The sequence below is a fragment of the Selaginella moellendorffii genome, unplaced genomic scaffold, assembly GCF_000143415.4.
Source record: "Selaginella moellendorffii unplaced genomic scaffold, v1.0 SELMOscaffold_11, whole genome shotgun sequence".
Classification (NCBI taxonomy): Eukaryota; Viridiplantae; Streptophyta; class Lycopodiopsida; order Selaginellales; family Selaginellaceae; genus Selaginella; species Selaginella moellendorffii.
In genome coordinates, this window is record NW_003314272.1 from 1,640,863 (window position 1) to 1,667,265 (window position 26,403).

At 44.7% G+C, this 26,403-nt stretch overlaps 6 protein-coding genes across 7 annotated transcripts; 3 read left to right on the forward strand and 3 right to left on the reverse strand.

Moving 5' to 3' along the window:
- Window positions 1–3,029: 3,029 nt before the first annotated feature.
- On the reverse strand, window positions 3,030–6,851 carry LOC9658629 (pentatricopeptide repeat-containing protein At2g33680). Its single transcript, XM_024674045.1, has 2 exons — window positions 3,632–6,851; window positions 3,030–3,575 (listed from the first exon to the last, which is right to left on the reverse strand). The coding sequence occupies exon 1, from the start codon at window positions 6,728–6,730 to the stop codon at window positions 4,091–4,093; it is 2,640 nt and encodes an 879-aa protein (XP_024529813.1). The 5' UTR covers window positions 6,731–6,851; the 3' UTR covers window positions 3,030–3,575; window positions 3,632–4,090.
- Window positions 6,852–8,642: 1,791 nt separating this feature from the next.
- Window positions 8,643–9,246, reverse strand: LOC112346024. The gene is made up of 2 exons (XM_024673944.1): window positions 9,034–9,246; window positions 8,643–8,983 (listed from the first exon to the last, which is right to left on the reverse strand). The coding sequence occupies exons 1-2, from the start codon at window positions 9,091–9,093 to the stop codon at window positions 8,687–8,689; spliced, it is 357 nt and encodes a 118-aa protein (XP_024529712.1). The 5' UTR covers window positions 9,094–9,246; the 3' UTR covers window positions 8,643–8,686.
- A 3,432-nt stretch (window positions 9,247–12,678) lies between these two features.
- LOC9658631 (protein ZINC INDUCED FACILITATOR-LIKE 1) lies at window positions 12,679–15,099 on the forward strand. Of its 2 annotated transcripts, none has more exons than XM_024674020.1 (18): window positions 12,679–12,751; window positions 12,802–12,949; window positions 12,991–13,051; window positions 13,111–13,165; window positions 13,217–13,319; window positions 13,374–13,476; window positions 13,521–13,574; window positions 13,632–13,694; window positions 13,757–13,803; window positions 13,856–13,931; window positions 13,982–14,116; window positions 14,183–14,261; window positions 14,327–14,412; window positions 14,459–14,566; window positions 14,623–14,667; window positions 14,715–14,803; window positions 14,856–14,899; window positions 14,948–15,099. In XM_024674020.1, exons 2-18 carry the CDS (start codon window positions 12,855–12,857, stop codon window positions 15,058–15,060), a joined length of 1,356 nt encoding a protein of 451 aa, XP_024529788.1. In that variant the 5' UTR covers window positions 12,679–12,751; window positions 12,802–12,854; the 3' UTR covers window positions 15,061–15,099. The 2 variants fall into 2 exon arrangements, with proteins under 2 accessions (XP_024529788.1, XP_024529787.1); XM_024674019.1 differs by having other exon boundaries at window positions 13,011–13,051.
- Window positions 15,100–18,929: 3,830 nt separating this feature from the next.
- On the forward strand, window positions 18,930–20,018 carry LOC9651205 (thylakoid lumenal 15.0 kDa protein 2, chloroplastic). The gene is made up of 6 exons (XM_002968738.2): window positions 18,930–19,108; window positions 19,163–19,269; window positions 19,346–19,436; window positions 19,490–19,558; window positions 19,617–19,726; window positions 19,797–20,018. The coding sequence occupies exons 1-6, from the start codon at window positions 18,946–18,948 to the stop codon at window positions 19,887–19,889; spliced, it is 633 nt and encodes a 210-aa protein (XP_002968784.2). The 5' UTR covers window positions 18,930–18,945; the 3' UTR covers window positions 19,890–20,018.
- LOC9651206 (phosphoglycerate mutase-like protein AT74H) lies at window positions 19,879–21,630 on the forward strand. Its single transcript, XM_002968739.2, has 6 exons — window positions 19,879–19,991; window positions 20,052–20,681; window positions 20,752–20,871; window positions 20,938–21,151; window positions 21,199–21,279; window positions 21,338–21,630. The coding sequence occupies exons 2-6, from the start codon at window positions 20,117–20,119 to the stop codon at window positions 21,513–21,515; spliced, it is 1,158 nt and encodes a 385-aa protein (XP_002968785.2). The 5' UTR covers window positions 19,879–19,991; window positions 20,052–20,116; the 3' UTR covers window positions 21,516–21,630.
- On the reverse strand, window positions 21,622–23,166 carry LOC9651207 (lysM domain receptor-like kinase 3). Its single transcript, XM_024673852.1, has one exon. The coding sequence runs from the start codon at window positions 23,009–23,011 to the stop codon at window positions 21,632–21,634; it is 1,380 nt and encodes a 459-aa protein (XP_024529620.1). The 5' UTR covers window positions 23,012–23,166; the 3' UTR covers window positions 21,622–21,631.
- Window positions 23,167–26,403: the final 3,237 nt, after the last annotated feature.

The window sequence follows — 26,403 nt, forward strand, 5'->3', positions numbered from 1 at the left end:
ATGGTATATGGCATCACTACATGAATTATAAGGAATTAAATGATAAGACAATACAAAATATATTCTTAATCCCTTATATTGGTGATTTGCTCAATAGTCTTCGTGATGCTTGATATTTTACAAAGATTAATTTGAGGCAAAGGTATCATCAAATTTGTGTTAAGCCAAAAGATGTCCTGAAGACTACATTTTGGATGAGAATAAGGATGCCATTTGGTTTAATGAATGCTCTTATAAGTTTTTAAAGATTGATGAATCAAGTTCTAGAGGAAAGTTTATAATTTATTATTTTGATGATATCTTGGTGTTCAACTCTTCAATGGAGGAACATGAGATGCATGTGTAAAATGTTTTACAACTTTTAAGGGATAACAAGCTCTACTTGAAGTTATCTAAGTGTTAGTTTTTTTTAGAAGAGATTTGATATCTTAGGCATTTGATTTTAGTATATGGTATGGAAGTTGATCCTACAAAGATCCAAATCATGGTTAATTAGCCTATACCTTCAATTGTGCATAATCTTTGTAGTTTCTTTAGTATAGCTAGAGTTTTTTGACAATTTATGAAGGACTTTTCACAAATAACTACTCCCTTGACTAATCTTCTTCAAAACACATCAAAGCATACTACTATCATAGTTAGGATGAAAAGTGCCAAATGGCATTTCAATGTTTGAAGCAATATTATATCTTTGTTTCTGTATTGAAGATTTTTGATTTGAAAAGCCTCTTGTGGTCAAAATAGATGTAATTAATATTGCTAATAGGCCCATATTGCTTTAAGTTGAGCATCCTCTTGTATACATGAGGCAGAAGTTTGATGTTATACAACAGAATTGGCCTACTCAAGATATGTATAATGTGATTGCTAATATAAAGGAAAGGCAATATTATCTATATGGATCAAATTTCCATGTGAATTCAGATCATTAATCTCTCCAATATTTCAGTCTTCAAAAGGATCTTCGAGGCCACCATGCTTGTTGGTAAGAGTTCATGTAAGAAATGTCCGTTAAGATCTAATACAAACATAGAGGTGACAATAAAATAGTTAATGCATTATCTAGGATGGTAAATTCTATTTCATTGTGAAGCTATCCAATGATCTCTTAGATAAGCTTAAGGAGTTTTTTGACTTTGACTCCTTTATCACTGATATTCGTATGAAGGTTTTGTTGAGGGATGCTTCTACAAACTTGAAAGGTGACAAATTTGTGTTATTCAAGATACAAGATAGAATCCTAGTGAAGAAGGGACATGTAATGGTTTTTCGTGTTGACAAACTATTTTGGTTAAGTGTCATGATATGCCAAGTGTTGGGCATTCAAAAGTACTGAAAAACATATATATTGGTGAAAAGGTATTTCTTTTAGCTTAGGATGAAGTTTGATTGTTTAATTTACTATGTGGTCAAAGTTGATCATCAGAAGTTCATTAGCCTTTATCATCCTCTATATATACCCAAGAATAAATAGGATAATGTCTTAATGAATTTTATCACTAGTTTACCTAAGACTTTTCAAGGAAATGATGTTATTTGGGTTGTTGTGGATCATTTGACAAATATAACTCACTTCTTTTTAGTGAACACAACAATTAAAACTTTTAAAATTGTTTAGTTATTTGTAGATCAATTATTCAATTTCTATGGTTTGTCGAGTGTGATTGTAATCCCAAGTTCACATCTAAGTTTTGGCAAATGGTCTTTAAGAAGCTAGAGATTAAGTTGAGCATGAGTAGTGGTGAACATCCAAATCTTTTTTTTTAGTGTTTTTTAGGTACATAAACTTATGTTTATGTGAGAGCAAAACAATGTAATCCAAACTTTTTGATTGAGAAAAGTAGTGAAAGGTTGTGATTCATCATTCACAGGGGATTAGTTGTTGGAAGATATGTTAAAGTCTTTTGTGGGAAACATGACTCGACAAGGAGTATGGGAGAAGTACTTATTTTTACTTCAGTATGCTCACAATAATGTTTGTTAATCGGCTAATGGTATATCTCCATTCATGGCAATGTATTGTTATAAGCCTAGGTCTCTTGAGTTTGGCTTTGGTTCGGGTGCTTCATGCTTATGATTTTTTGGAGGATATGCAAAATAAACTTGAGTTGGCAAAGTTAAACATGAAACAAATTCAAGATTGAGACAAAAGATTGGCTAATGAGTATTATAGTCATCAAAGTATAAAGTTAGTGACAAGGTTTTCTTTAAGCTATTGAATGCACAACAATCTCTGAAAGGAGGTGGCAATTCTAAATTATCTTTATAGTATTGTGGGCCTTGGACAATTTTACAACATGTGGGGGATTCTGCTTACCTTTAAAACTTGCTATTAATTCAAAGATTCATCCAATGTTTTATATAAGTAAACTTAAAACATGTTTACACTCTAGTGGTATTGTGGATTAGTCCATCATCCAAATCCCAAAGATTAATGTTGAGAAGGCTAATTTGGCCAATATTCTTACTCAAAGATTGGTGAAAACACACTAAAAGACAACTCAAGAGTTATTAGTTCAATGGAATAATTATTCTATAGACAAAGTTACATAGGAAATTGAGAATAATATAAAGAGAATGTTTCGTTTAGTTATAACTTAAATAACATTCTTAAGGAAGGGGAGAATTAAGTTTTATAACCATATTGTTATATGATTTGAGTTGTTTGTTCTATTCTCATTCTATTAATAATATTATTTTCCAAAAAAGCTATATTGTTTTCTTTCTTTCGTGGCTATTTATTATGACATTAGTGTTGTCATTTGCACATTTTTTCTCATGGCCATATTGTCTTGGACTCCCTTCATGTGAGGCTTATTTAGCTTTTTAAGACTAGCATCCCTGGTTAATTCATGGGGAGGGAAGAATAACATGAACCATAAAATATTTTATAACTTGTGGGATTTAATTTTTAATGGCCTAAAGTTCACTCCTTGTTCATTTTAATTTGTCAGAAAAGTAAGTTCACAACCATAATATTCAACTAAGTCTTCTCTAAGAATCTAATAGTACAATTTCAAATTCTATCAAGCTTCAATTGCTTCTTGGTGTTAAGATTTATGGGCCATCTTTGGGAGGCTGTGTATCTAACACTATCCTCTAAACCATAATGAAGTTGGCCATAGAAACTTAGTCACATTCTGCCAAAGCAGTCCAAGGCCCATTGGCCCCATTTGGAGGTACCGAGAGATCCAAACGCTAATATTTCAAGCTCTCGCAAAAAGCATTGCTAGATCGACCCCCTTATATACTCAAACCATGGCACTTTGCCACGTGTCGTGCCACCACGAATTTTATTTACTGGGAGCTGAACTCTCGGCCAAATCTCCACTTAGCGATTGCAGCCTGGCAATGGCAGCCTGTATTTGATCCTCCCAGAATTTGGGACCCTGGCTCTCACTTCCCTCCGTGGCACTGCTCCACGGTCTCTTGGCCAGATTCGCGTCCTTGCAGCTCAACCGCTCTATGATCTTTTGAATCTTGTCCTGGATCCTGGCAAGTGCTGCCAATTGTGCTTCTTTCTCCTTGTTGAGACATCTGTCGCTGCGATCTACTACTTCTACCCCTTGCTCCATCTGAAAGACAGTAGATCTAGAGGCTATCTCCAATTCCAATTCGAAGTTAGCAGAACCTTGGATGCATTTTTTAGTGGTGAAGATTCTGGATCATCGCTGGCCTCGAGTTCCCGAACGCGGAAGCCCTGAATTCTGCGAGAGTGGTAGCACATACGTCAAAATCACTTCAATGTCACAACTTTCTTTATTTCCAACCACTCCTGAAAGACTCTAAAGATTATGGAGGATCACTTGACCTTGTCTTTCCTTCATCGCTGGGGATTCTACAGCAGAGAATTGCTTGTAATCGCCTCCTAATGCCCATTCTCTCCTGTCAAACCATAATAAAGATTTAGAACCAGCTCAAAATCTCGGAGAGAAAGTTCTTCCAACTTTAATATTAGAGAGCGAAATGAATCAAGCTGGTTGGCACCAACGGCATTCTCTGATCTTCTCTAGCAGGGAATTTTTCTTCAATTGAAAAACAAAAAAAAACAACAGAGGAAAACGCCTGCCACTGACAAACTTGTCATAGTTCAAAACTCTCCACCTTCGGTAGCATACATGATCCCTGCATACATGTTAGCCAGCAGCACGTACTTAGCTGCAGCGTTCCGGTCGTTAAGCTCCGCGGCATGCCGCGCGGCAATGGCGCCTCGGCATACGTCACCGTGTTTACCGCACGCCCCCAGCAGCGTCATCCAGCCCACCAGCCCCGGCTGATATGGCATGCAGCCCAGCAAGCTCTCGGCCTCGTCGAGCTGCCCCAGCCGACCAAGCATGTCGACGATGCAAACGTAGTGCACGGCGCTGCAAGGTACTCCAAAGTCATCGCTCATGGACACAAAGATCCGCCACCCTTGGTGCTTCAATCCGGCGTGGCTGCATCCCGAGAGTATCCCTGCCAAGCTCGCCTCGTCCGCGTTGAATCCTTGGAGCTCCATCTCCGAGAAGAGCTCCATGCTCGCGCTCCAAGATCGTGACCCGCCCAGCGCCGCCACAGCCCCAGCCATGGCGTTCCAGCTCGCGAGGCTCTTACGCTGGATGCCGCGGAATGCCACGCGGGCCTCCTCTAAGCTCCCGCAGCTCGCGTACATGGCCACCAGCGCGTTGCCGATGCACGAGCTCTCGCCCAAGAGCTCGCCCGGGATGGCATCACGGTGGAGCGCTCTCCCCACCGCTATCTCGCCCAGCGCGCCACACGCGTTCAGCAGGAGCACGAATGTGATCTTGTCCGGCGTCACGCCGCCAGTGCCGCGCGTCGCATTGACTAGTTTGACCGTACCGCCCCTGCCGTTGACTGTACCGCCGTGGTTCAAGAGCTCGAGCGCGTCTCTCGGGCGACCGTTTTGGACGTAGACCGCGAGCATGGCGTTCCACGGCACGATGGTTTTGTCGGCAATGCGCTCGAATGACGATCGCGCAGCGTTGCAATCACCGCACTTGCCAAACATGTCGATCAGCGCGGTGCCCACGAACACTTCCGACTCCAAGCCGCGCGACACGACCGCGGAGTGAACCTCCCGCCCGGCGTCCAAGTCGGAGCTCCCTGCGCAGGCCTCGAGCACGCTCACAAACGTCGTCGCAGCCGGCTCGATCTCCATCTCGCGAAACAGCGCGAACGCTTCCTCGCGGCGGCCGCTCTGGGCGTAGGCCTGGATCATCGCAGTCCACGCCACCGTGCTCCTCGAGCGCATCGCGTCAAAGACTCCCCTCGCCTCGTCCGGCCGCCGGCGCTTGCCGTACAAGTCCACCATCGCATTCCCGAGCACGCCATCGATTCCTAGCCCGGATCCCAGCGCGCGCTCCTCGAGCGATCTCGCCGCCGCGAGCGCGGCAAGCTCGTCCCTGGAAGAAGAACTGGATGCCAGCGCGTGCACGACGCTCACGAACGTCTGCTCGCTCGGCCTCACGCCTTCCAAGTCCATGGCGTGGAAAAGCTCCATCGCCTCGTCGCTGCGATCGCTCTGCGCGTAGGCCGCGATCATCGTCGTCCAGGATACGACGTTCTTCCTCTCGATGCTTGCGAAGATCTTCCTCGCGGCGTCTGGCATGGCACACCTCCCATGCATCGTCACCAGGGCGCTGCTCACGACCTCGTCCTGCTCGAATCCGTGCTCCAAAACGCTTGCATGGAGCTCCCGCCCGAGCTTCCAGTCCGAGCACACCTTGAGGAGCTCGAGGTACGTGACGCAGTCGGGCTCCACGCCGTGGTTTCGTCGCATTTCCCGGTACAAATCCATAGCCGTGCTCGAGCTCGAGCTCCGGGCTTGCGCTGCGATCAGTTGGTTCCAGCAAAAAACGTTTTTTGCGTCGTGCCGGATCAAGTATCTCCGCGCATCGTCCAGGCTCCCGAGCTTGCAAAACATGCCAACGATCGCCAGTGCCACGGCTCTCACGGATCCAAAACCGCCATCCACGGCTCTTGTCTCGATCTCCCTTGCTTCTTCCAGATTCTCGCAGGCCTCGGCGATGGAAGCCAGAGTATACTCGTTTGGAGTCACGTCCATAGCCTTGTAGAGCTTCACGGCCTCTCGGTTTTGGCCACTTAGAGCATACGCTCGGATCATACTTGTCCAGGACACTACGTTCTTCTCACGTAGGCTGTCGAATATCTCGCGAGCTTCTCCCGGACGCTTGCATCGGCCATACATACCGATGAGCGCCGTCCCCACGACGAGATGAGCTCCAAATCCACAGGCATCCACGCGAGCACGTACATAAACCGCTAGATCGATCGAACCAAGCTCTGAGACCGACGATATGACGCTCACAAACGTTACTTCGCTCGGCTTGACTCCTTCCAGATCCATCTCTCGAAACAAATGCAATGCCTTCTTGCCATGCCCGGTCTGGGCATTTGCCGCAATGATAATGTTCCACGAGAAAACGTTCCTGTCGCCCATGCTTCTAAACACCGCATCTGCGTTACCCACGTCCTGGCACTTTCCATACATCTCCATGAGAAGATTTGCCAGGAATCTATCAGATCCCATCCCCGATCCAGTAATCTGCCTGTGTAGGGACTTACCCCTGGAGAGATCCCTGCTGCGAGCGCATTCTCGCAAAGACCTCGCCAGCCTGCCACCATCTTGTGTGTTGGATTCGTGAAAATCACCCGCGGAAAGATGGAGATAGCAAGACGACCTTGGCCTTCTAGCAGAACGACCAAGCATCCACTGTTAAGTCGGGCAGCCGAGGTTGGGGCCGATATGCCTAGCCGGGCACCCGAGATAGTAGCGGAGACCGAGCTCGACATAATTCACATTTGCTGCCACACTGCCAGCCAAAGCTTCTGGATCAAACTAAGTACCATCGTTTTTTGGATTGATGGTGGCTCGTTCTAGAAACTTTTTATGCGCAGCTAGCTGTGTGTCGCTACAACATCCAACCCGATTGGGCAGCAGCCCCTCGTGGAGTTGCCGGACAACTGCCAGGATCTTCTTCGCAGCATCAGGTCTTGAAGGAAAAATATAAAATCTGAGAGATAGGGACTTCGCCATCGTCGGAGAGCAACTTTTGAGAGCTTGCTACAACGTGGGCGATCGAGGTTTTCTGCTTTCTTTAAAATAATAATAACTTATTATTACTGCTACTATTATTATTATTGTTATTGTCAGCATATAGAAAAGACTCATTCATTTCCAAGCGGCTGTAAGGCCATTGACAAGAAAAGAGAAAGATGCTCTTGGCAGTGGCTCCATTTGGCTGTGTCTGGATGGATCGGCCGCCTCGAGATGTGTAGAACAACACACCCATTATTATTACAGACTTGCAGCCAAAAGCTTGGAGCAAACCAAGAAATTTTCCCTCCAAGGACAAGAAAAGTGGGGGATCCGTCTTGAGCATGCTTTGTTTGTGGGTGTGCCTCGATTTTACTCACTACCAAAAGCAAAGATGCTAGCAACGGTGGATTTGTGAGCGATTCATGGGAGCATTTGTCATGAGAGATGGGCGATAGATCTTTCAAAGGCTTCTCGCTTGCTTGTTCTTCACATCAAAGAAGAGAGAAACTTGACGCTAGCTAACTCAATCTTTCCCATCTTTCCCCCACCGACTTGGCAACCCATGGGGTCCAAAACAATTTGGTGCATTGATTTAGCGGTGGAGGTGCTGCCACCCGCACAGTGCATCCCTGGCAGTGATCAAGGACGTGTTTCCTCGTCGATCCACATAAAGAAAACGAAATACATTTTCCAGGCATGAGAAACCAAAATATATATATACTGTATTTCTTTCTTTCTTTAAATTTTTTGGAATGGTGTTATAATCGGGCAACAAACATGCGTACCACGACGGTGCGCCCCAAAAACACGCAACACGAAAGCAATCACACCGCAAAACAAGACAAATTTTCTTGCCTTTTTTGACCCCCCCAAACTCTCTTTAATTGCAGGAAAACAAAAGAAAAGCACGCATTTTCCAAAAAAGAAACTTAATAAGAACACCTGCAGCTACCCAACGAATTTATTTCAGTTTTTGCCTAGCGAGGAGCTACGTCGCCAGATTGAATGAAGCAGACTGTGACCACACCACCCCTCCAGAGAAATTGGATAAACAGCCCAAAGTGATCCCATATAGTGACATGACTCTCCAATGCTCTTCTTCCTCTAAGTTGCGATGGAAGTGACAGATCCAGAGATCAAACAAAAAGGAAAAGAAAAAGATGTATCACGTACGTACACGGTGGTGGGTTATACTGTCACTATACCCAGAGTACTACACACACATGGCTACATGCCACTTTGAATGGAAGTGACCACGAGCAATGGAGTTAACAGTCCCTGTTAGACTTCTATTTTTAACAGGACCCGTGCCTTTAAGCTTGTCATCCATCTCTCTCTTGACACACACAACATTCTTCTTATATCCTCTTTATAACCATTTTCTCACTTGAAGCGTTGCTTTGCGCGTTTGACTCAGTGTACTTTGGACGTCAGATTAAAAAGCCTCGCTTCATGTGTGTGTACGCTCTCGCCTCCTTGATGAGGAGATTGGGGAGTATAAATACTGCCGTCCCCAAACAATTTCTTCCAAGCGTTTTTACTTTCTCTCTTGTTCTGCTTCGTCCTCGTTTTCGGCCGAGAATTCATCTCCAACGTTTTGTTTGCTTGCTCTTGTCGTTGCTGGTTTCATTTCCCCCGAAAGTTGTCAGCGAAAGTATGGCCGAGAGAAGCTCGAAGAATGCCGTGGTTTTCCTCTTGTTGGCCATGGCTTTGTCCTGTTACTTTGTCTTCCCGGTCTCGGCGAGCAGTCGAAAGCTGGCCCAAGCCATGAAGCAGCAGCACAAGGCGGAGGAGCTCGCGTCTCAAACGCCGCCGGGCTCGGCTACCAGCGTTGCTCCTCTCGATCCTGCTGCTGCCACCACTCAGTTCGTTGCCCCGGACACGAACTCCAACAAGCTCGATTCCGCCCCGGCCGAGGATGATCTGCATTACGTGAGGAGTGCTCCCAATCCGATGCACAACAAGTGACATACCTCTCTCAAGTATCTCGTAGCGTAGCAGCGGATCCGCCCCGGAAGTTCCCAAAGTTCCATCTCCGGGAGTTTGTAGGAAGACGTTTCCACCTGGTTCAAAAGTCGGGGGCTTTGATCTCGAGTCAAGTCGAGTCGGGTCGAGTCGAGGAGTTTCTTTCCTTCCCGGTGGTGATGGTCGATGATGATGATGATGATGATGAAGATGATGTTTCTGGCAAGTAAAAGAAGAATATCAGAGTCTCACGACTTGAAGAGTTTCGTGTCGTTTTCGTTCTAACATGGACTTTTGTTCTTTGTTCTTTGTTTCTCTTTCTTTCCTTGTTTGCGTTTCAGCTGAAGGAAAATCACCGTTGGAAGGTCGTTTGGTCAATCATCGCCCAACAGCAAGTCGCGGCAGCCACTCAAATCCTTCTGGATCTTGCACTGCTGCCGAATCAATAAATTAGTCCCAGGAGCGAGCAGCAGCCACTCAGATATGGTCCCCCGGCTCGTACGACGCAATGGAAACTTTTATCTCTCCTGTTCGCTGTCACTCCTGTTCCATCATCATCAGCTGCAGCAGCAGGAGCATGGCATCCAGAGTTAAGAGAGGAAAACAAAAATAAAAGAAGGAAAAATCTGCTTGCCTTCCAACTTTAACTTCTCCACCCGAAAGCCGTCCTGGGAGAGAGTGGAGCGTCGAGACGAGAGATGACGAAGACCGGAAGATATTTTCCCGGCAGCAGCGAAGGAGCTCGCGTGTTTGGAGCTTGGATCCACTGCGGAGGGGATGGGCGATGATTGCCAGCATCACGGACAGATTGTAGGACTGTCGTGAGACGAGAGAGATCTTGACCTTCCTTTGGATTGGATTGCAAGCAACAATGGCCTCCAAACTCATTCATGTGTCCATGTTTCTCGCTTCCACGAGTGTCCTGTCAAAGGCTTGTCTGCGTGTGTCCCATATCGATATGTCTCGTTGCTCTCAAACGCTCCAGCGAGTTTCGGGACGGGAGGAGAGTTGTAGTCCATATGTTTGCGATGAGTACTCGTGCACCAATCTATGGAGAGCTCCAAAAACTCAATCGTACTCTTCCACTCCTGGAAATGCGTGCTTGCAGGAACAAAGAAAAACGGGAGTAAGGCAAAAACGTAAAAACGGGAAAGCAAAGTTCGGATCGAAAGGATAAGGGAGAGAGCAAGCTGTAGTTTCATCCTCATTCACACTCGCGAAACGACGTCCTACAGACACAGCGACGTAATGGCGTCAATGACACAGTGATTGACGCAAGGACAACAAGCACAAAAGAACACCGTGTTCTTTTCCGTGCACCAAAGCTAGGAAAAATATCACATACCAAGCAGAAATCGCAGTGAGCGACCGCGAGTGAGTTTCTTGCCTTCTTTTCCATCTCTGGCACGAATGCATCCTACCAGCAAGGCAAATCCAGCCGAAGATGGACTGAACACGAAGAGGGAGGAAACTTAACACACAGGCGAGACGAGCTATGCCAAAAGGAAAAGTGCTCCAACAAAAAGATCTCGCTGGGCACAGAATAAAGCTGCGATGATGATCCATCTAGGCTATACAGCGCTGGACATGGCTGCTTGATTCAAGACACGGCAAAGACACACACATACACAGAGCTCTTCTTCGTTTCCGACACGAAACAAGCAAGCTCATAAAGAAAGGAATGGGATTTGCAGGGCAGTCAGGGACCAACTTTTACCTGTGCGAGAGCGCCGGAGGAGCTGGCGATGTGGACATTGCGAGATCTCTCGGCGGATCGCCAATGACGCGCTCCCCCCATTTTTTAACTTTGAGTTTCTAAAAATTAGGGCTCTTGAGGGCAGGTATCGCTCTAGCTTCCTCTCTTAGTGGTTCTTTCGTTCTCACGCTTTTGTGGTTGATTTCGGGAAAAGAATGTAGTTTCTTCGATGGTATTGCCAGTTCTTGCACATTTATTTTGTGAGTTCTATCATTAAAAATGTGTAGTTTTATATATCTTTGCAGAGTTAGTGGATCTGGCAGCACTCGTTTTCATTTCGTTGCCGTCTCGTATAGTCGGTACCGACGTCCACTGTTCGTATTCCTTTTTTTAGTTCTCTCTTTAACTCACGCTGTGCTAGGAAGATCTTATTTCGCAACAGCTTCTGGACGAGGTTGGCAGTACTGTGGTAGTGGAAACGCATTGTATATGCGAGACAGCTTCTTCTTTTATTTCTCTGCTCCTACATGCTTGAAGGTATAGTTTCTCTGGAGCAGGAAAACAAAGCTATCTGGCTGCCCCGAAAGAAGGTTCGCGTTCTATTCTCTTGCAAACTATGAAAGTTTTTTCGCGTGTTTGTGTTTGTTTCACGCATATACTCATTTTCGCTGCAATTTCTGAACTCATTCTTGACATAACATTGACTTTTGCTCGATCATTCCTTCGTTTGTAGATCCCTCTTTTTCACTTTCTTCCTGTCCTTTTCTTATTACATTGAATAGTTTTGTACAAGTATTATCAATCGTGTTCGAGTTGAGCAATAGACATCTTATAAAGTGTATGTCCCAGACTTCTTTCAACGAGCTCTGCGAGGTATGGAAGGTTTCTCTCGTCGGTTTTGGATTCACAATCAACTGTTTGCAGACTCTGACTATGGACTCGTAAGCCGATATGATCCAATTTTGGTTCCTCGGACAGGTACTGTAAGTATATTTTGGTTACCATTTCAGAGTCTTACAGGTTCTATCTATCTATATATGCTGTTTTGATAGTCTTATAGTGCCCAACTTGAAGCATGAGACTGATGGATGCAAAAATGCAAGTTGGATTATCTTTTTCGCGTCGGTGGCGTCCTTGTTGTACTAGTGTTACTGCCATATCCATTTCTCCCAAAGCTTCAAGGTGTTGCTTGCTATACTGTCTCATCGTTGTAATTATTAAAACTGGCTTATCGGTACGACTCGTTTCACCATTTCGTTTCCTAGATTTCTCTTCTATTCGATATTGCAGGGACTGCGTTCTTTATTCTCGTCAACAACTCAGTGGCATGTATTCAGTTGCGAGCTCGAAAACGAAGGGACACAGGAAAAATCGCAGCTAGAAACTGCAAATGGAGCCTTGTTTCTTTCTAGGCCCTTCAATTGGAGGCTTCACTCGCGGGAAATTTTAAGCACTTTCTTTTAAACAAAAACTGGTGTTTTTTTTGTTTTTTTGCAGAGTTATATGCTTTAGTCCTTCCCTCTGATGCCGCAATCCAGGTATCGATTTACTCTCCATCTTTTCTTCACCTTTGTGGTGCTTGTGTGATTTTGAGGAAAGAAAAATTATTTTTCTTTTGATCGATTTGCATTCATCTCTATCTCTCTATGTCGTCTAGTCATTCTCGGTTTAGTTAACTGTTTGTGATGATTTATGATACTCTTTCAGATAGCAACTGCTGTAAATAAAAAGTCTGGCGATCATGGAGTCATTTTTGCTCTGCGGTTTGCCATTTGTGAGCTCATTCTTGCAACTCAACATTGAAGTTTGTTAAATCCTTCATTTGATTTGGAGCATTGTGCAGCGATCATTGTCTACTTCCTTGCTCAACTTCACTTTCTTTCTTTACTCCTCAGTTTTGTACAATCTGGACTGTTAAAGGATTGGACATCTTACCACGATCTTGTCTTACGCGGACATGTAAAGTGTCCACACTTTGATATTTCACAACTATTGAGATGTCCCAGAGCTCTTTCAACGCGCTCTGCGAGGTATGGCGATGTTCTTTGCTCGGTTTTGATTCTCAATCAACTGTTTACAGGGTTTGCTCGCCCCTGAGGACGAGGAGCAGCACCAAACGCACATCGTGGAGGGATGCCCCGGATGCAAATGCTCGCATTTGCAACGCTCGGGAGCTCCTTTTCCCAGAGGAATGATGCTCGTTGTCCTAACCATGTCGATGCTGAATGGTAACTTACTTGAGAGACTACACTTGAGATCACCAAAACAGTTCCATTCTTTGCCGTGCAGCGCTACCGATCCAGATCCTCTATCCATTCCTTTATTTTATGGTACGGCATACAACGTTGATACTGCTTCACCTATAGTCCTTTGTTTTCGCTTTCAACAGGTTGAAGATTTCCATGTCGACAAGAGGAAGATTGGCACATTCGCCGGCCTCATTGGTAATGCAGTGATTTCTTCCTTCTTTCTTTGTTATTCATTAAGCTAAGCAGCCAGTGGATATATGGTTGGAAGAACTGCTACCGGTTTTGCGTGGGGATATATGGCCGATCACCACGGAAGAAAACCGGTCATCTTTTGCGGGATGCTCTCCTTGTAAGGCTTCATTCGTGGTTACATGTTTTTTCTTATTCTCGTCATTACCTGCAGGATTGTGTTCAATGCTTTGTTCGGTGTGAGTACCTCTGTCTGGATGGCATTCATAACGCGCTTTCTGCTTGGAGCGGGCAATGGTCTGTTTGCCATTTTGGCGGTAAGTAGAATATAAAGTTTCTGCGTTTAGCGAACGTTTCCCAGGTTTATGCGACGGAGATTTCTAGTATTGAGCATCGGCCTTTTGGACTGTCGACTGTAAGCTTTAGATTCTCTGGGTTCCGAGATCGGCATAACGTTTTTCTTGATTTCTAGAATACTATAGTTTGGGGACTGGGACTGATCATTGGTCCAAGCATTGGAGGCTTTTTATCAAAGGTTTCATCACTTGGAGATCTATATCTTACTCCTCTTGTTTACTTGCTTTTCTCTGTTTCCAGCCTGCAGAGAAGTATCCTGGTCTTTTTGAGAACACGTTCTTTGACAGGTAGGCGGAATGTTCTGACGAAGAAGTGTTCTGTACAAAAACGCTTGAACAGATATCCGTATTTGCTTCCACCGCTAGCATTGTCGTTATTCACATTTTTTTTGATGTTTTCCCTCCTCCAACTTCCGGTGAGTCCTGAATTTCGAGTAGATTATCTGATCGCGAGTGCTCTCACCAGGAAACTCGGCATAACCATATCATTGCATCTCCCAACAAAAGCGAGAAGAGTAACTCGATATTTAGAAACTATTCTTTCTGGATATCCAACGTCGTCTACTGCTTGTGGGCTTTTCACGAGATTGCATACAATGAGGTAAAACTTTGGTTTCGATTTCTCCTTTATGTTTCTTCGTTATCATTTTTTTGGTCAAATTTGCAGACTTTTCCACTTTGGGCTGTAAGTCCTGGTGGACTCAGATGGTCAAGCCAAACTGTTGGTTTGGTTCTCGCATTTACAGGTGACGAACTCGAGAGTTTACTTCAAGCTGTGACATTGTTTTCTCTTTTATTTTTTCCATCTCAGGTGTTTGCCTGGTGTTTAATATGCTGTTTATTTTTCCCATGCTCATAAACCGTTATGGTCCAATTTTGGTAGCGCGGACAGGCACTGTAAGTATATTTCGTTTACCATTCCAGGATCTTCCTTGTTTTTCAGGTTCTAAGCCTAATAGTGTTACTGCCATATCCATTTCTCCCAAAGCTTCAAGGTGTTGCTTGCTACGTTACCGTGATTATCGTTATAGTTATTAAAACCGGCTTATCGGTACGACTTGTTTCACCATTTACTTTTCTAGATTTCTCTTCTCTTCGATATTGCAGGCAGTAACAATCACTGCGTTGTTTATTCTCGTCAACAACTCAGTGGTATGTATTTGGATGTGAGCCCGAAACGATGATATTTTCCATTCCAGGAAATATCGCAGCTAGGAACTGCAAATGGCATTTCAACCAGCCTCGTTTCTCTCTCTCGAGCTTTAGGCCCTTCAATTGGAGGCTTCATGTAAGTCCCTCAGGTTTCGTTCTCAGCGTATGTGCGTTTGGTTCTCGTGTAGATTCTCGTGTGCCCAGGCCCGACCAGACACCACATTTCTTCCTGGTAAACAATGCGAATGCTTGCTCGCAAGTTTACGCTCCCTCTCTACAGGTAATCAGCTACTATTTTCTTTCCTTGGCGGCTTTGCGATCGTCGTTTTTCTTGGAACTTGGGAGCCAATTCTTCCTAGCTCTACCAATAAACCAAAATTCCACCATGTATAGTCAAGTCAATATAATGTTAGTTGGATTATTGAGATCTTATTCTTTGTAGAGTTCCTGATAATCTCTATTTAGAACATTTGCGCGGCCGTCGCGTTAGAGGGGTTTGAGTGTTGTTCAACAAGCGGGAGGATGTGAAACTGGGAGGGATGGAGCACGGCCAAGTTCTTCAAGTAGGTGCGTAATGCGATCCTCTCCGACGCACCTCACACATGCCGTGTCAGCGCTTCATCCTCGACATCGGCGCATGCCATCCTTGCAAAGAAGTTGTGGTTCTTGTATTTGGAACTAGAATAGTTTTAAAGTACACGATCCAGGACAAATCGCAGCTAGGAACTGGCAAGCCATGTAAATGGCATTTCAACCAGCCTTGTTTCTCTCTCTCTCGCTCTTTAGACTCAATTGGAGGCTTCGCGTATGTCCCTCCAGTTCCATCCCTCTGAGCATATGTGCGTCTGGTTCTCGTGTAGATTCTCGTGTGACCAGACGTTGCATTTCTTCCTGGTAACTCTCCTTCCTCCCTCTTCACTGGTGGTCAGCGATGGTCGTTTTCCTTGAGCTCGCTCTACCAATAAACCAAAAATATTGCTAGAATATTGCTATTATCGTCTTAAATTATGGTGTTCCTCTTTTTAGGGTTCTTGAGAATCTGAGAAGACCATGCCGAGGGAGTCATTCAGAACCAAATACATTCGTGCGGTCGGGGTCGCGTTGGAGAAGACAGAGCACGAGGACGATCTCGACTGGGAGGCGTTCAACAAGCGGGAGGATGTGACACTGGGCAAGGGATGGAACACGGCCAAGTTCTTCAAGTACCACGAGTGCGAGAAACTGTGCTGCAGGTGCGTGATGCGCAGCGGAAGGGTGTTCCTCTCCGACGCACACCCGCACTGCGAGCTCGTCAGGGAGAAAGTGCGCCGCGCGATTGATCCACCTGTGGACGCGATCCCCTCCCTCTTCCACCCCGACAAGAGGAGCATCCGGATGAACATGTTGGGTGGATACGAGCCAACGGTTTCCCGCACCGAGCGTCCGGATCGTCGTGCTCTCACCTCCAACTTGCCCTGCCAGCGCTTCATCCTCGACATCGGCGTGTGCCAGACGCTGCCGGAGCTGCTCTCCTACACCGATTGCTACTTCAACGTCCACGACTCCAGAGTGCAGATCTTCCTGGCGCTCAAGTTCTACTACCGCGAGTCTGATCCTGCTGCTCTGATGCCCATGCTGGCCGTGGTACACGAGCGGATGGAAGATGGTAGCGTGGCGTGCACTACTGCGGTTTCATTCGGCGAGCAAGGCCTGCGTCCCAAGACTCTGGAGTTCCTGAGGAGCAAGGGGATCGAGGTGACTGGCGTTGGGCTTGGCGGGCCTGCCTGTGACCAGCCTGGCTTGCCTGAGTACGAGCTCAGACTAGCCACCACCAAGATGCTCCAAGGCGGTCCTTTGGATTCTGACAGCATCAAGGAGCGATTCGGCGATCACATAAAACTGGATCTTAAGTGCATCCAGGATGCCTACTTGAAACGGGCCAAGGGTCCTCCCAACTATTGTTTCTAGCTATCACAATCTCCACAAAATTCTACAGACTCGTAAGTGATTAGGATCTTCAGCTTGTACGGGTACCTATATTTTCTAGCATACAGATTGATTGGATACACAAGTGAACCCTAAGCGATGGCGAGCGGAGATTCAACCGGGGTGCTGGAATTTGCTGATGCAAATGTTCTTAATTAGGCGTTTCACATTTGGCACAACGGGGATTTTGGAACAATCAACAATTTCCGCCTTCATGTAAGCTGTTTTGTGGATGAAAACAATGCCCGTGTCTATTGTTGCACACTTTGGCACAATATTGCCAACTGAATTTTAGGTATGTAGATTTGTCTTGTTTTGTTTGCAGGATACCCATGGGAAGTTATCCCTGTATTGAAAAACACATATGAGCTGTGAGTTTTACTTTAGTGTTTTGTGAGGAACTTATACTTCCTGTGACAGGTATGGTCCAGTAACTCTGCTTTGGAGCACAAAGCAATGGTTTATTTCCTCGCATGCCTGAAAGAGTTTGCCGATTTGCAAATGCCATGGACCCGGCTACTAGAGTGGCTCTAGACAAATGCTTCACGCTACCTTACAAGTAAGTCGTTCGTTATCAACAACGCTCTCTCATCGGCTGTTTTGAAGGATTGAGAATGACAAGGTGGAAGCTATTGCAATCGAGTGGACAAACAACCACCTAGAGAAGTGGACAAAGGCTCTCAAACTTATGCTCTGTAATCTTAAATGGTCACTGTATTGGCTGATAGAGGAACACACTATTTCAACCAGCTTTCCTCACAATCAGTACGTATATCCTGTCTTATATTGGTTTGAAAGATTAGCTTTTTAATCTTCCTTGTACCTTTTTCTTTTGGCTAAAATCTCTTCTTATCAGTTTAATAGCTAATATGTAAACTGAAGACAATCCAGTGACAACAGAATAAACTTGGTGACAACTAAGGACAAACAAAGACAACCGAGGACAATCAAAGTCACAACTAATATACAATGAAGACAAACTAGTCCGTGTGGTACTGCCCAAAAAATTGATCCAACTTTCTTGGTTATAAAATATTCACTAGAATCTTCTTGGCTATGGAATGGCCATGGGTGGGATCATAGCCCTTTCCTGTCCACTTTCCACACACCTTTGCCCTGGTGCACCTGGGAGGCTTCACTAGGATTCCCAGTACCATAGATTTCTTCTAATGCATGCTATGAGTTTGGTTATGAACAAGAGGCTTCATTGGATGAGTCTTAAAAGCTTGGTCACAAACAAGAGGATGCCTCTAAAAAATAAACAATTTCTGTTCCTAAGGTTTGTTGCAATTTTTAATGTGAAGATGGTGGTTCTAAGCTTTCTCTAGGACCATAATGTTTTGTAAATCCAAGAATGAGTAGTGAAGAACTCATTAATACATCAATTCTTACATGCCCAAATTTGTTATACCTTGTGAAATGGTTAAACATGCAGCGTAAATATAAGGAAAACATACTCTGAACTTCCTTCAGTAACTACTAGTGATTTAGTAGAGCCCTTGCCAATAGCTGTGAAGGCCTAAATTAAGAAAGGCAAAGAAATGAAAATTATTATCCAATCTTGTTTTGCTTTAAAGAGACAAACAAGCTCTTTAAACAACATCAAACTGATGCAACCTACTAAATGAAACCTTCTTGCACTACTAGCAAAAACCCCTATAGATACAAAACCCTTACCTCTGCTCCTATGTGCAATTGGTCTCCAACACAATAACCCATTGACATTGCAAAAATGAAAAAAAGAAAAAGAAAGTCGGAGGTTCTATATATTATATAACTTGGATTAATTTTTGGTTTGCTTAAGCAAATCTGAGAATATACTTAGATATTCTAGGATATTTACCATCTAACGGTTGTTATTCATTTAGATTAATCTTGTATTTATAATTTATAAACTTTCTTAAACCCTTTCTAGTATATTCTTTTTTATTCTATTATCTAATGGTTGATATGCAATAAGATTAATCTTGTGTTTATAAATTACAAACATGCTTATAATTATAAATTTTATTTGATCGATTGGATTAATAAGTAATAATAAAATTAATTAAGCAAACTAAATGTTGCCACATGCAATGTATAACAATTTTTTTTTACTTTGGTTGTCCTCGGTTGATTTTGATTGTCCTCAGTTGTCATCAAGTTGTATTTGGTATTGTCTTAGGTTATAGTTTGCTTTACAAATTACATGCTATAAATATAAATTATAAACCAAGAAATATAAACATTGTCAAATTGTTTTGACGGTCACAAACCATGTTTTCCTCATACCTTTAATTTAATAGCTAATATGATCTAAAACTTTAGGGCGGGATGGCGCTTCGGGGAGCTCACTCGCTGGCTCTGGCGCTTGATCGTCCGAATGCCGGTAGGAGGTGTGTAGCTGCGAGGTGGAATTGGGGCGAGGCGATGGAGCGCGCCAAGAGGAGTGTGCTATTGCCTGCCGCATTGAGTTTGTCCGTCGCCCTCTCTTCTGGTGAGTGATTTATGTCAAGCGTACGTTTTGTGTGATCTCCTTTCGTGTTTCAAGGCCCGACGCTGCTGCAAGCGAGGCCGGAAGGCGTGAACAAGCCGGAATTGCTACCGCGAAGCTACACTCCAGTGATTGACGTCGCTGGATTTCTTTCAGAAGGTCAGGTAAGCAAGAAATATCTAGCGAGCAAACTTTTCTTGTTCCTTTCCTTTTACTTTAATGTTCTTGCTTGGTTTCTAGGAGGGGCGCATTGCCCAGGAAATCAAAGAGATAGAAGAGCTCACTGGATTCAAGCTCCGAGTTCTTGCTCAAAACTATCCCAACACTCCAGGTACTTGCCTTTTGCAACTTACAACAAGAACAAATCTGTTGTGGTTTTTGCAGGGTTGGCGATCCGAGAATTCTGGAAAGTCGATGACAATACCATTGTTTTCGTTGCTGATCCTAGCCTTGGTACGCACCATCGACTTTGACGCATAGTTCTCACCTATGCAGAATAAAATCGTGGCAGGGAACATACTAAACTTCAACGTCGGTGCGTCCGTAGACCTTAATGTTCCTCGCAGCTTTTGGTCGAGGCTGGCGGGCCAATATGGAAATGTATTTTACTGGCGTGAAAAGGTTCGTTGATCAACTTTCTTTTTCTTTCGTTTTTTCTTCACAGTGTAAGACTTGATATTTCTTTCTCAAGGGAGAAGATGCTTCGATAGAGGCCGCTGTTGCAGCTATCAGCTCGTGCTTGAGAGAACCGCCAGGGCCTAGAGCTTGCAGCACCATAAACTAGCAAAGTCTTCGTGTCATATACTACTACCCAGCGTGAATGGTAGACTGGAATTTGACAAAGACGTGCGCTTGTCGTAGAGAAACGTGTTTCACAGAATCCGCCGTAAGAAGTTTATTCGCCTTTCTTTTCTGTTGCGTGTTTTTGATTGTTTGGTTTCCTCAGGGCTATCTATCATTGAAGTGAACAGAGTCTAAATACCACTGAAGCATAGAGCCGCTCTAGCAAAGATGCAAGCTTCTAGCAGCAGCAGCAGCAGGATCCATGGTAAGAGGTGGAACCTACGTCTAACAGGCAGGAAGAGGGGAAGTTTAGTAGGATTGGAGCAAGCTAGACGAGGCAAGGTAAAAGGGCATGGAAGAAGCACTTCGTTCATGGTTCACTGTAGCCTGGGAGAAGACAGGCATTTTCACAGGGGGCATTATCTCTACGACATTGCCGATTTTTCGGCCGCGGAGCAGCACGAGCAGCTTGTGTTAGGAGCACCACCTCGACCCCGACGAATCATTCTGGTACGCCATGGCCAAAGTGAAGGCAACATTGATGAAGGTGCTTACACTCGGATTCCAGACTCCAAGATATCTCTCACCGAGGCTGGATGGAGGCAGGCCATAGAATGTGGGAAAAGGATAAGAACTCTAGTCGAGAGTGATGGTGCTCCAGACTGGAAGGTTTACTTCTATGTTTCCCCGTATCGTCGAAGTTTGCAGACGCTCAAAGCGATTGGAATGGCATTCGAGCGAGAGAGAATTGCAGGTGTCCGAGAAGAACCGAGGCTCCGTGAGCAGGATTTTGGTATGTTTTTATTATTTTTCCTCGCCGTGAATTTAACTCGGAACCTTTTTCTTTTTCACTTTTTCCACAGGAAACTTTCAAGACCAGGAGCGAATGCGAGTTGAAAAAGAAATCCGGCTGCGTTATGGTCGATTCTTCTACAGGTTCCCAAATGGAGAATCTGCAGCAGATGTCTACGATCGTATCACAGGTATCAAGCACTTTTCGTCTGAAAAGTTCAGTTTTTCTCTTTGCACTTTACAGTTTTCGTACACAGGATTCAGAGAAACTTTGAGAGCAGACATTGACATTGGTCGTTTCCAAAGACCCGAGGACAGGTCAAAAAACGTGAACTTGGTTCTCGTGTCACACGGTCTTACTTTGCGGGTCTTCCTGATGAGATGGTACAAGTGGACGGTGGAGCAATTCGAAGGTTTATGGAACTTTGGCAACACGGGAACCATGGTGATGGAAACCGGGCCCGGAGGACGGTAAGTTTCTCATCAACAACTTAGCCAATACTCTTTTGCTCCTCCAGGTATAGCTTGCTTGTTCATCACACACGAGAGGAACTTAAAGCTTTTGGGATGACAGAGTGCATGATCGATGATCAAGAATGGTATCTAAGCTCTCGCTCCAATTTCCAGTCGCTGAAATTCCTCTCCTTTTTATCTCAGGCAAAAGTATGCCAAGCCTGGGGAGCTCAACTACGACTGGCTCACGTCCGGATCAAACTTTTTCAGCCATTTTGATTCCGACAAGGACGAGCTCTCCCAAATGCCTTCCGAGATAAAGGATGCCTCGTCAATGAGAGATTTCTTCCAGCCGGAACCTCCTGTCGGCTGGCCAAGTTGAGAATCAAAATCCTTTCTTCGTGAGAGCTACAAGAGCTACGTGTAAAATATACAGCAGCGAACTTGTTCTTTTGGGAAGAACCAAAAAATGAGAAAGACAACAAAATTTTTGTTTCGCTATCTTCCTTCCATTGTTTGACTCTGGAGCTCCCGAAACGCCAGGAATTCCCTCTCCCATTCCTGGGACTTGATCAAATAGTTGGACAGCTTCGCGGTAACGTTCTTCATGGGAGGCCGCGACTCCGGGTTGGAGTCGATGCAAAGCCTGGCGAGAGCAGCGACGCTCATCGCCGTGTCCACCGGATACGAGTCCCGGAGCCTGGCGTCGATCCACAGGCGGAGCTTCTTCCGGGGATCACGCTCCTCCATGATCTCCGTCACCTCGTCCGTGAGGGAAACCACCTTGAGCTTCTTGGTCGCGGGATCCAGCTGAACGCCCGGTTGCTTGCCGGTGAGGAGCTCCAGCAGCACCACCCCAAACGCAAACACGTCCATCTTGCTGCTCACCACCCCGCTCGTCTGGTACTCGGGGGACATGTAGCCGGGAGTGCCTGTGATCTTGATGCTGTTCTTCCGGACGAGCTTCCGCCTCGGTAGCCTCTCGTGGTCCTCTAAGTTGATCTCAGCGTCCTCCTTGATCGTGGCGCTCGCAGGGAGAGGCGACGGGATCTCTCCAACCAACTGTGGGATGCCAAACTTGACGATCTTCGCTCGGAGCTCGTTGGTGACGATAATGTTGGTGCTCTTGACGTGCTTGTGCACGAAAGGCGGCATGGTGTGGTCGTGGAGGTACTCGAGGCCCAGCGCCACGTCCAGCGCGACCTGGAGCCGCGACGTCCAGCTCGCCAGCGCGGAGAAGCCCTCGGCCCTGGGGCTGTGCAGCGCCTCCCGGAGATTCACCCCCTCCTCGTACTCGTAGCAAACGTAGACGTGCTCGCTCTCGCGCAAGCACGCCCCCAGCACCTTCACCAGGTTGACGTGGTGGACGCTGGTGATGATCTTGAGGAGCTCGATGTAGTTCCCGACGAAGCTCCCTTTCTTCTGGACGATCGCGACGTCGGCGCCCCGGACGAGAGCGCGGAACACGGAGCCGCCGATCTTGCTGGCCTCGCTGAAGTTGTCCGTGGCACGGACCAGGTCCTTGTATCGGTAGCGTATAGGCCCGTCTGGGAGGAGGTCCCTGATCCCGGCGAGAGAGCTCGCACTGCTGCTGGACGAGACCCTCGAGTCCCTGGATTCCCTGGAATTGTTGGTCTGGGACTCCTTGGACGCGGTGGTGGTGAAAGTGGTGAAGCCGCCGTCGGTGGTGCTGCCTAGGCTGCTGTCCCGGGCCGCCGACTCCCTCCTCGATGATTTCCTGTCACTGCCTCTCAGCGCTGCTTCTCCTCCTCCTTGGCTGCCTTTCTTGTCTTTCCTACTGCCCGGCAGGCACATTCTAAACATGAGCTCCTCAAACCTGTGCCACTGCTCCTCGCCCGCGCGCCGCGGGATCAACATGAAAGAGGTCTCGGTCCTGTTCTAAAAAATCCTTCCCTTGGATCGAAAATGCGAGGAATTCCTGCCCGGGGCTCCAGCTCCAATGCCCCCAAATCGATGGCGCACTGTCAGAGAAGTGCGGTGGGTCTCCAAAACCCTAGCGCTGGCGCCACCACCGTCCGCGAAACGCTAACAAAAGAGGGAGCTGGTCCGACGCGTCACTGGAAAAGTCACACGTGGAGGCGCCAACTGTGCCACGTCACCACATCCGTATGCTAACTTTGGCTCTTGTAGTATCTTCGTTTTTCCCGAGGCGATTATTCTCTTCACTGCTCTCCCGTAGTTCTTGCTCCATATCGTTTTTTTTATATGTATGTATATCTGTATGGACTCTTTTAGATATCAATTTTTTTGTTTTACTAGCTCTCATCACACTTGGGCTTTGTTTCTAGAAGCACAAGAAAGTCAAGCACGCACAAACCATTCACACTGAGTTTGGTGGCCAATAGCTAGCGTTTTTTCTGGAAGAGTGTATTTTAAACGCTTAAGATCTGAAATAACCACAGTTAGAAATCACCATATCAAACACTGCTCTGTTGGAATGAATGAAGCGAAGACTTTGTTGGTTGCTCAACAAACTATTGCTGCTGCTGTTGTTGAAATAAAGACGAAAGACTTTTGGTGGGCACCCCAAAAGCCTGTAAAAACTTAATAACCTTTTGGATGCTGGGTTTCATCATTTGACTATACTCTGCGTGACCTGCCTTCCACTATGTGATTTACCATCATCCTACGCCTGACGTACCAAGTAAAACAAAATCCAGAATATCGTAACAACACTCGTGCAGTTGAGAAGCTTGAGAAACTTGGACTTGAGGATGATTTATTATGTGCCATGGCCTGATCTAGATGAGCACGTAGCTGATATAACTTCTTCTCACTGCCCCTCGGCAGTCTGGCAAGACCTCGGTGGTGCTGAGGCAAAAGTGCTACCTTGTACTCACACCGGATGTAAGTTCAGGAGGCCAAACCCTCAAGTTTGAACTGGAAGCGGCAGACGCTTCTTTGAGTGTTGATTCGTTCAACAAAGTGATTGGGCCTTCAGGAAGAAGTTTAGCAAAGCTATTCCAGCAACCGGGGAATAAAGTTAAACGATGCTCAGATGCTGATATAAATCTTGCATAGATGCGGTTACTCAACTTTCGCAAGATCTCAGAGCCTTGTGGGACAAAGGAGACTTTAGCTTCTGATTACGCCGCGGCTCTTTGCATTTGCAGGACGGACTACAGCATGATCCTGTTCGTCCTTGGCGGACCATGCCTCCCTCCCACCTAAGCATCGTCGACGCTAGAAAGCGGGACTGGTAAGCGCGAGCTAGTCAATCAAAGAAGAAAGAACAAAGAAAAACGGAAGTGTGAGAGAAGCAGCTTCCACCCTGGGCTCCCTTTTGATCCAATGCGAGATGGGAGAAAAGGTGGTGGTGATATGAGACTATATAACTAATAGAGAGAGAAAAAAGGAAGAAATCTCTCTAAATGTATCTGTTCCACAACACGAAGCACCACTGTAGAGTCTTTGGAGTTTCTACCCACAAAGAGCAGGGTCCGGGTAGCGGCAGAGACAATGGTCGTCGAGATCAAGGACAGTCAAGCAGTAGCAAAAGTATGCTAGAGAATTGTTCTAAAAATAAATGTGATAAAAAAAGGTTTTTGTTTTGAAAGAAATAAATTCAATTTTCTTATAACTGTGTTGTGAACTTGACATGGAAAACAGAAGATCCGATCCAGGATTCGGCATTTTGGCTATGCCGCTCTGTGGCATGCATTGCAGAGCAACACAATGCTTTCTCCCCTTCGCTCGCAATGCTTTTGGTTTGTCCCGTGCAATCCTTCTTAGACTGACACTGTCTTGTTCACAAATCCAAGATAAATTTTTCAATCTACCTCATAATATGCCTCCATAGTTTATGTATTGTGTGATGAGTTTTCCTCAAATGGAAGTGATTACAGCAGAAACATATGAGAATCGTTTTAATAGTTCATTTTCATGGCGAATACCTTTGTACTTCACATCCAACTCTCAATCTTTACCTCCTCAAGCTTTACATTTTCCTCAGGAGTGGGTGGAAAGAGGCCATCTTTACTTTGTTTTGACTTAGTCTCCAACCTCAGTGTATGTAGATTGGATCTCACGTAGCACGGGCTGTGTTATAACTGGGCGTGTTGGGTGTAGTTATGTTAATAAGCATATGATCCTTAAATAAATCACAAAGCAAAAATACTTAATAACACATACCAGATGTTATTCACAGTATTGTGTCTCAAAATGTATTTTATTGTAGATCGGGCTAATTTTTTTAGTTTTTCTTTTTGCAAAGGTTTGGTTGAATGGCTTTTCTAAAGAGTGTACACAAGGAGAAGTTATATAGTCTCATAATTATAGTTGATGTGCATAATTCAAAAAGAGAATAAAGAGAAATTTTCTATAGCTCTTTCTTCGTACTAAATTAAAATGTGATATTTTTTATATCTCAATGTTTTTTTTTTAATCTTAGGTTTACTAGCTTAAAGATTATAAACACTTAAATGTTACAGAAAAGAATTATACAAGATAATATTCTTAGAATATTCTTAAACATGCCTAAATAAAAGTGGATAATAATTTTAGTTTTCATGTTGTTAATTTTAATCACCATTTTAAAAGTTCTAATACTGTTAATATTCAAGGAAGTGTTATTACAAAATTGTGATTGTAAGTATTGAAAATTACATGTTGGAAAGTCCTTTTGGATATTTTTCTTTAACTGCAACAACAATAAGAGATCAATATTTCTAAACCTTTTATCAAACCCTATTGTGTTAGTGAAGCATTTTGATTATACTTAGACTAAACAAGTACAAAGATGGAATTCTTATATACTATTAGTTAAACATACTTAGTTTCTATCTCATTATGTCTTTTATTAGCTAAGAACCTTTGCATATTAAACATTAGTCCCTCAATATTGCTACATAAGAGCTTACCATGTTTAAACACCTTTATGTGTTAATTTTGTTCAGTCCTATTGACTATTTATAAAAAGTTTTTAGATTTACTAATTGGGTATATCTATGAAATGTGAAGATTGTTCTCAACATAATAGTGTTATTCCTGCATATAAATTTGCAATCAAGCACCATTATAATTGTTTTAGAGACTAACTCCTAGATTGAGGTGAAAGCCTAAAGTATGTGTTTATATAGGAGGGGTGGTTTCTTGTGGAGTTCTATAATAGGGATAGCTGGCATAGTATATTCTATATGACTTGCATTAGACCACTAGTATGTTAAGATAGCATAAAATTTCATTTGGTTCCACTTTATGTGGTAGGATGTTATTTTAACTAATTAGAAAAAGAGATTTATTTTTATTTA

Coding starts and splice junctions, on each gene's coding strand:
- LOC9658629 (XM_024674045.1), bottom strand. CDS start 6,730: ATGCTTGGTCGTTCTGCTAGAAGGCCAAGGTCGTCTTGCTATCTCCAT.
- LOC112346024 (XM_024673944.1), bottom strand. CDS start 9,093: ATGGAACTTTGGGAACTTCCGGGGCGGATCCGCTGCTACGCTACGAGA. Junction 8,984..9,033: donor CTACGAGATACTTGAGAGAG/GTATGTCACTTG, acceptor CACGTAATGCAG/ATCATCCTCGGCCGGGGCGG.
- LOC9658631 (XM_024674019.1), top strand. CDS start 12,719: ATGTCCCAGAGCTCTTTCAACGCGCTCTGCGAG. Junction 12,950..13,010: donor AACCATGTCGATGCTGAATG/GTAACTTACTTG, acceptor TTTGCCGTGCAG/CGCTACCGATCCAGATCCTC. Junction 13,932..13,981: donor TTTCCCTCCTCCAACTTCCG/GTGAGTCCTGAA, acceptor TGCTCTCACCAG/GAAACTCGGCATAACCATAT.
- LOC9651205 (XM_002968738.2), top strand. CDS start 18,946: ATGGCGCTTCGGGGAGCTCACTCGCTGGCTCTGGCGCTTGATCGTCCG. Junction 19,270..19,345: donor GATTTCTTTCAGAAGGTCAG/GTAAGCAAGAAA, acceptor CTTGGTTTCTAG/GAGGGGCGCATTGCCCAGGA. Junction 19,437..19,489: donor AAACTATCCCAACACTCCAG/GTACTTGCCTTT, acceptor TGGTTTTTGCAG/GGTTGGCGATCCGAGAATTC.
- LOC9651206 (XM_002968739.2), top strand. CDS start 20,117: ATGCAAGCTTCTAGCAGCAGCAGCAGCAGGATCCATGGTAAGAGGTGG. Junction 20,872..20,937: donor TGTCTACGATCGTATCACAG/GTATCAAGCACT, acceptor TTTCGTACACAG/GATTCAGAGAAACTTTGAGA. Junction 21,152..21,198: donor GAAACCGGGCCCGGAGGACG/GTAAGTTTCTCA, acceptor TTGCTCCTCCAG/GTATAGCTTGCTTGTTCATC.
- LOC9651207 (XM_024673852.1), bottom strand. CDS start 23,011: ATGTTGATCCCGCGGCGCGCGGGCGAGGAGCAGTGGCACAGGTTTGAG.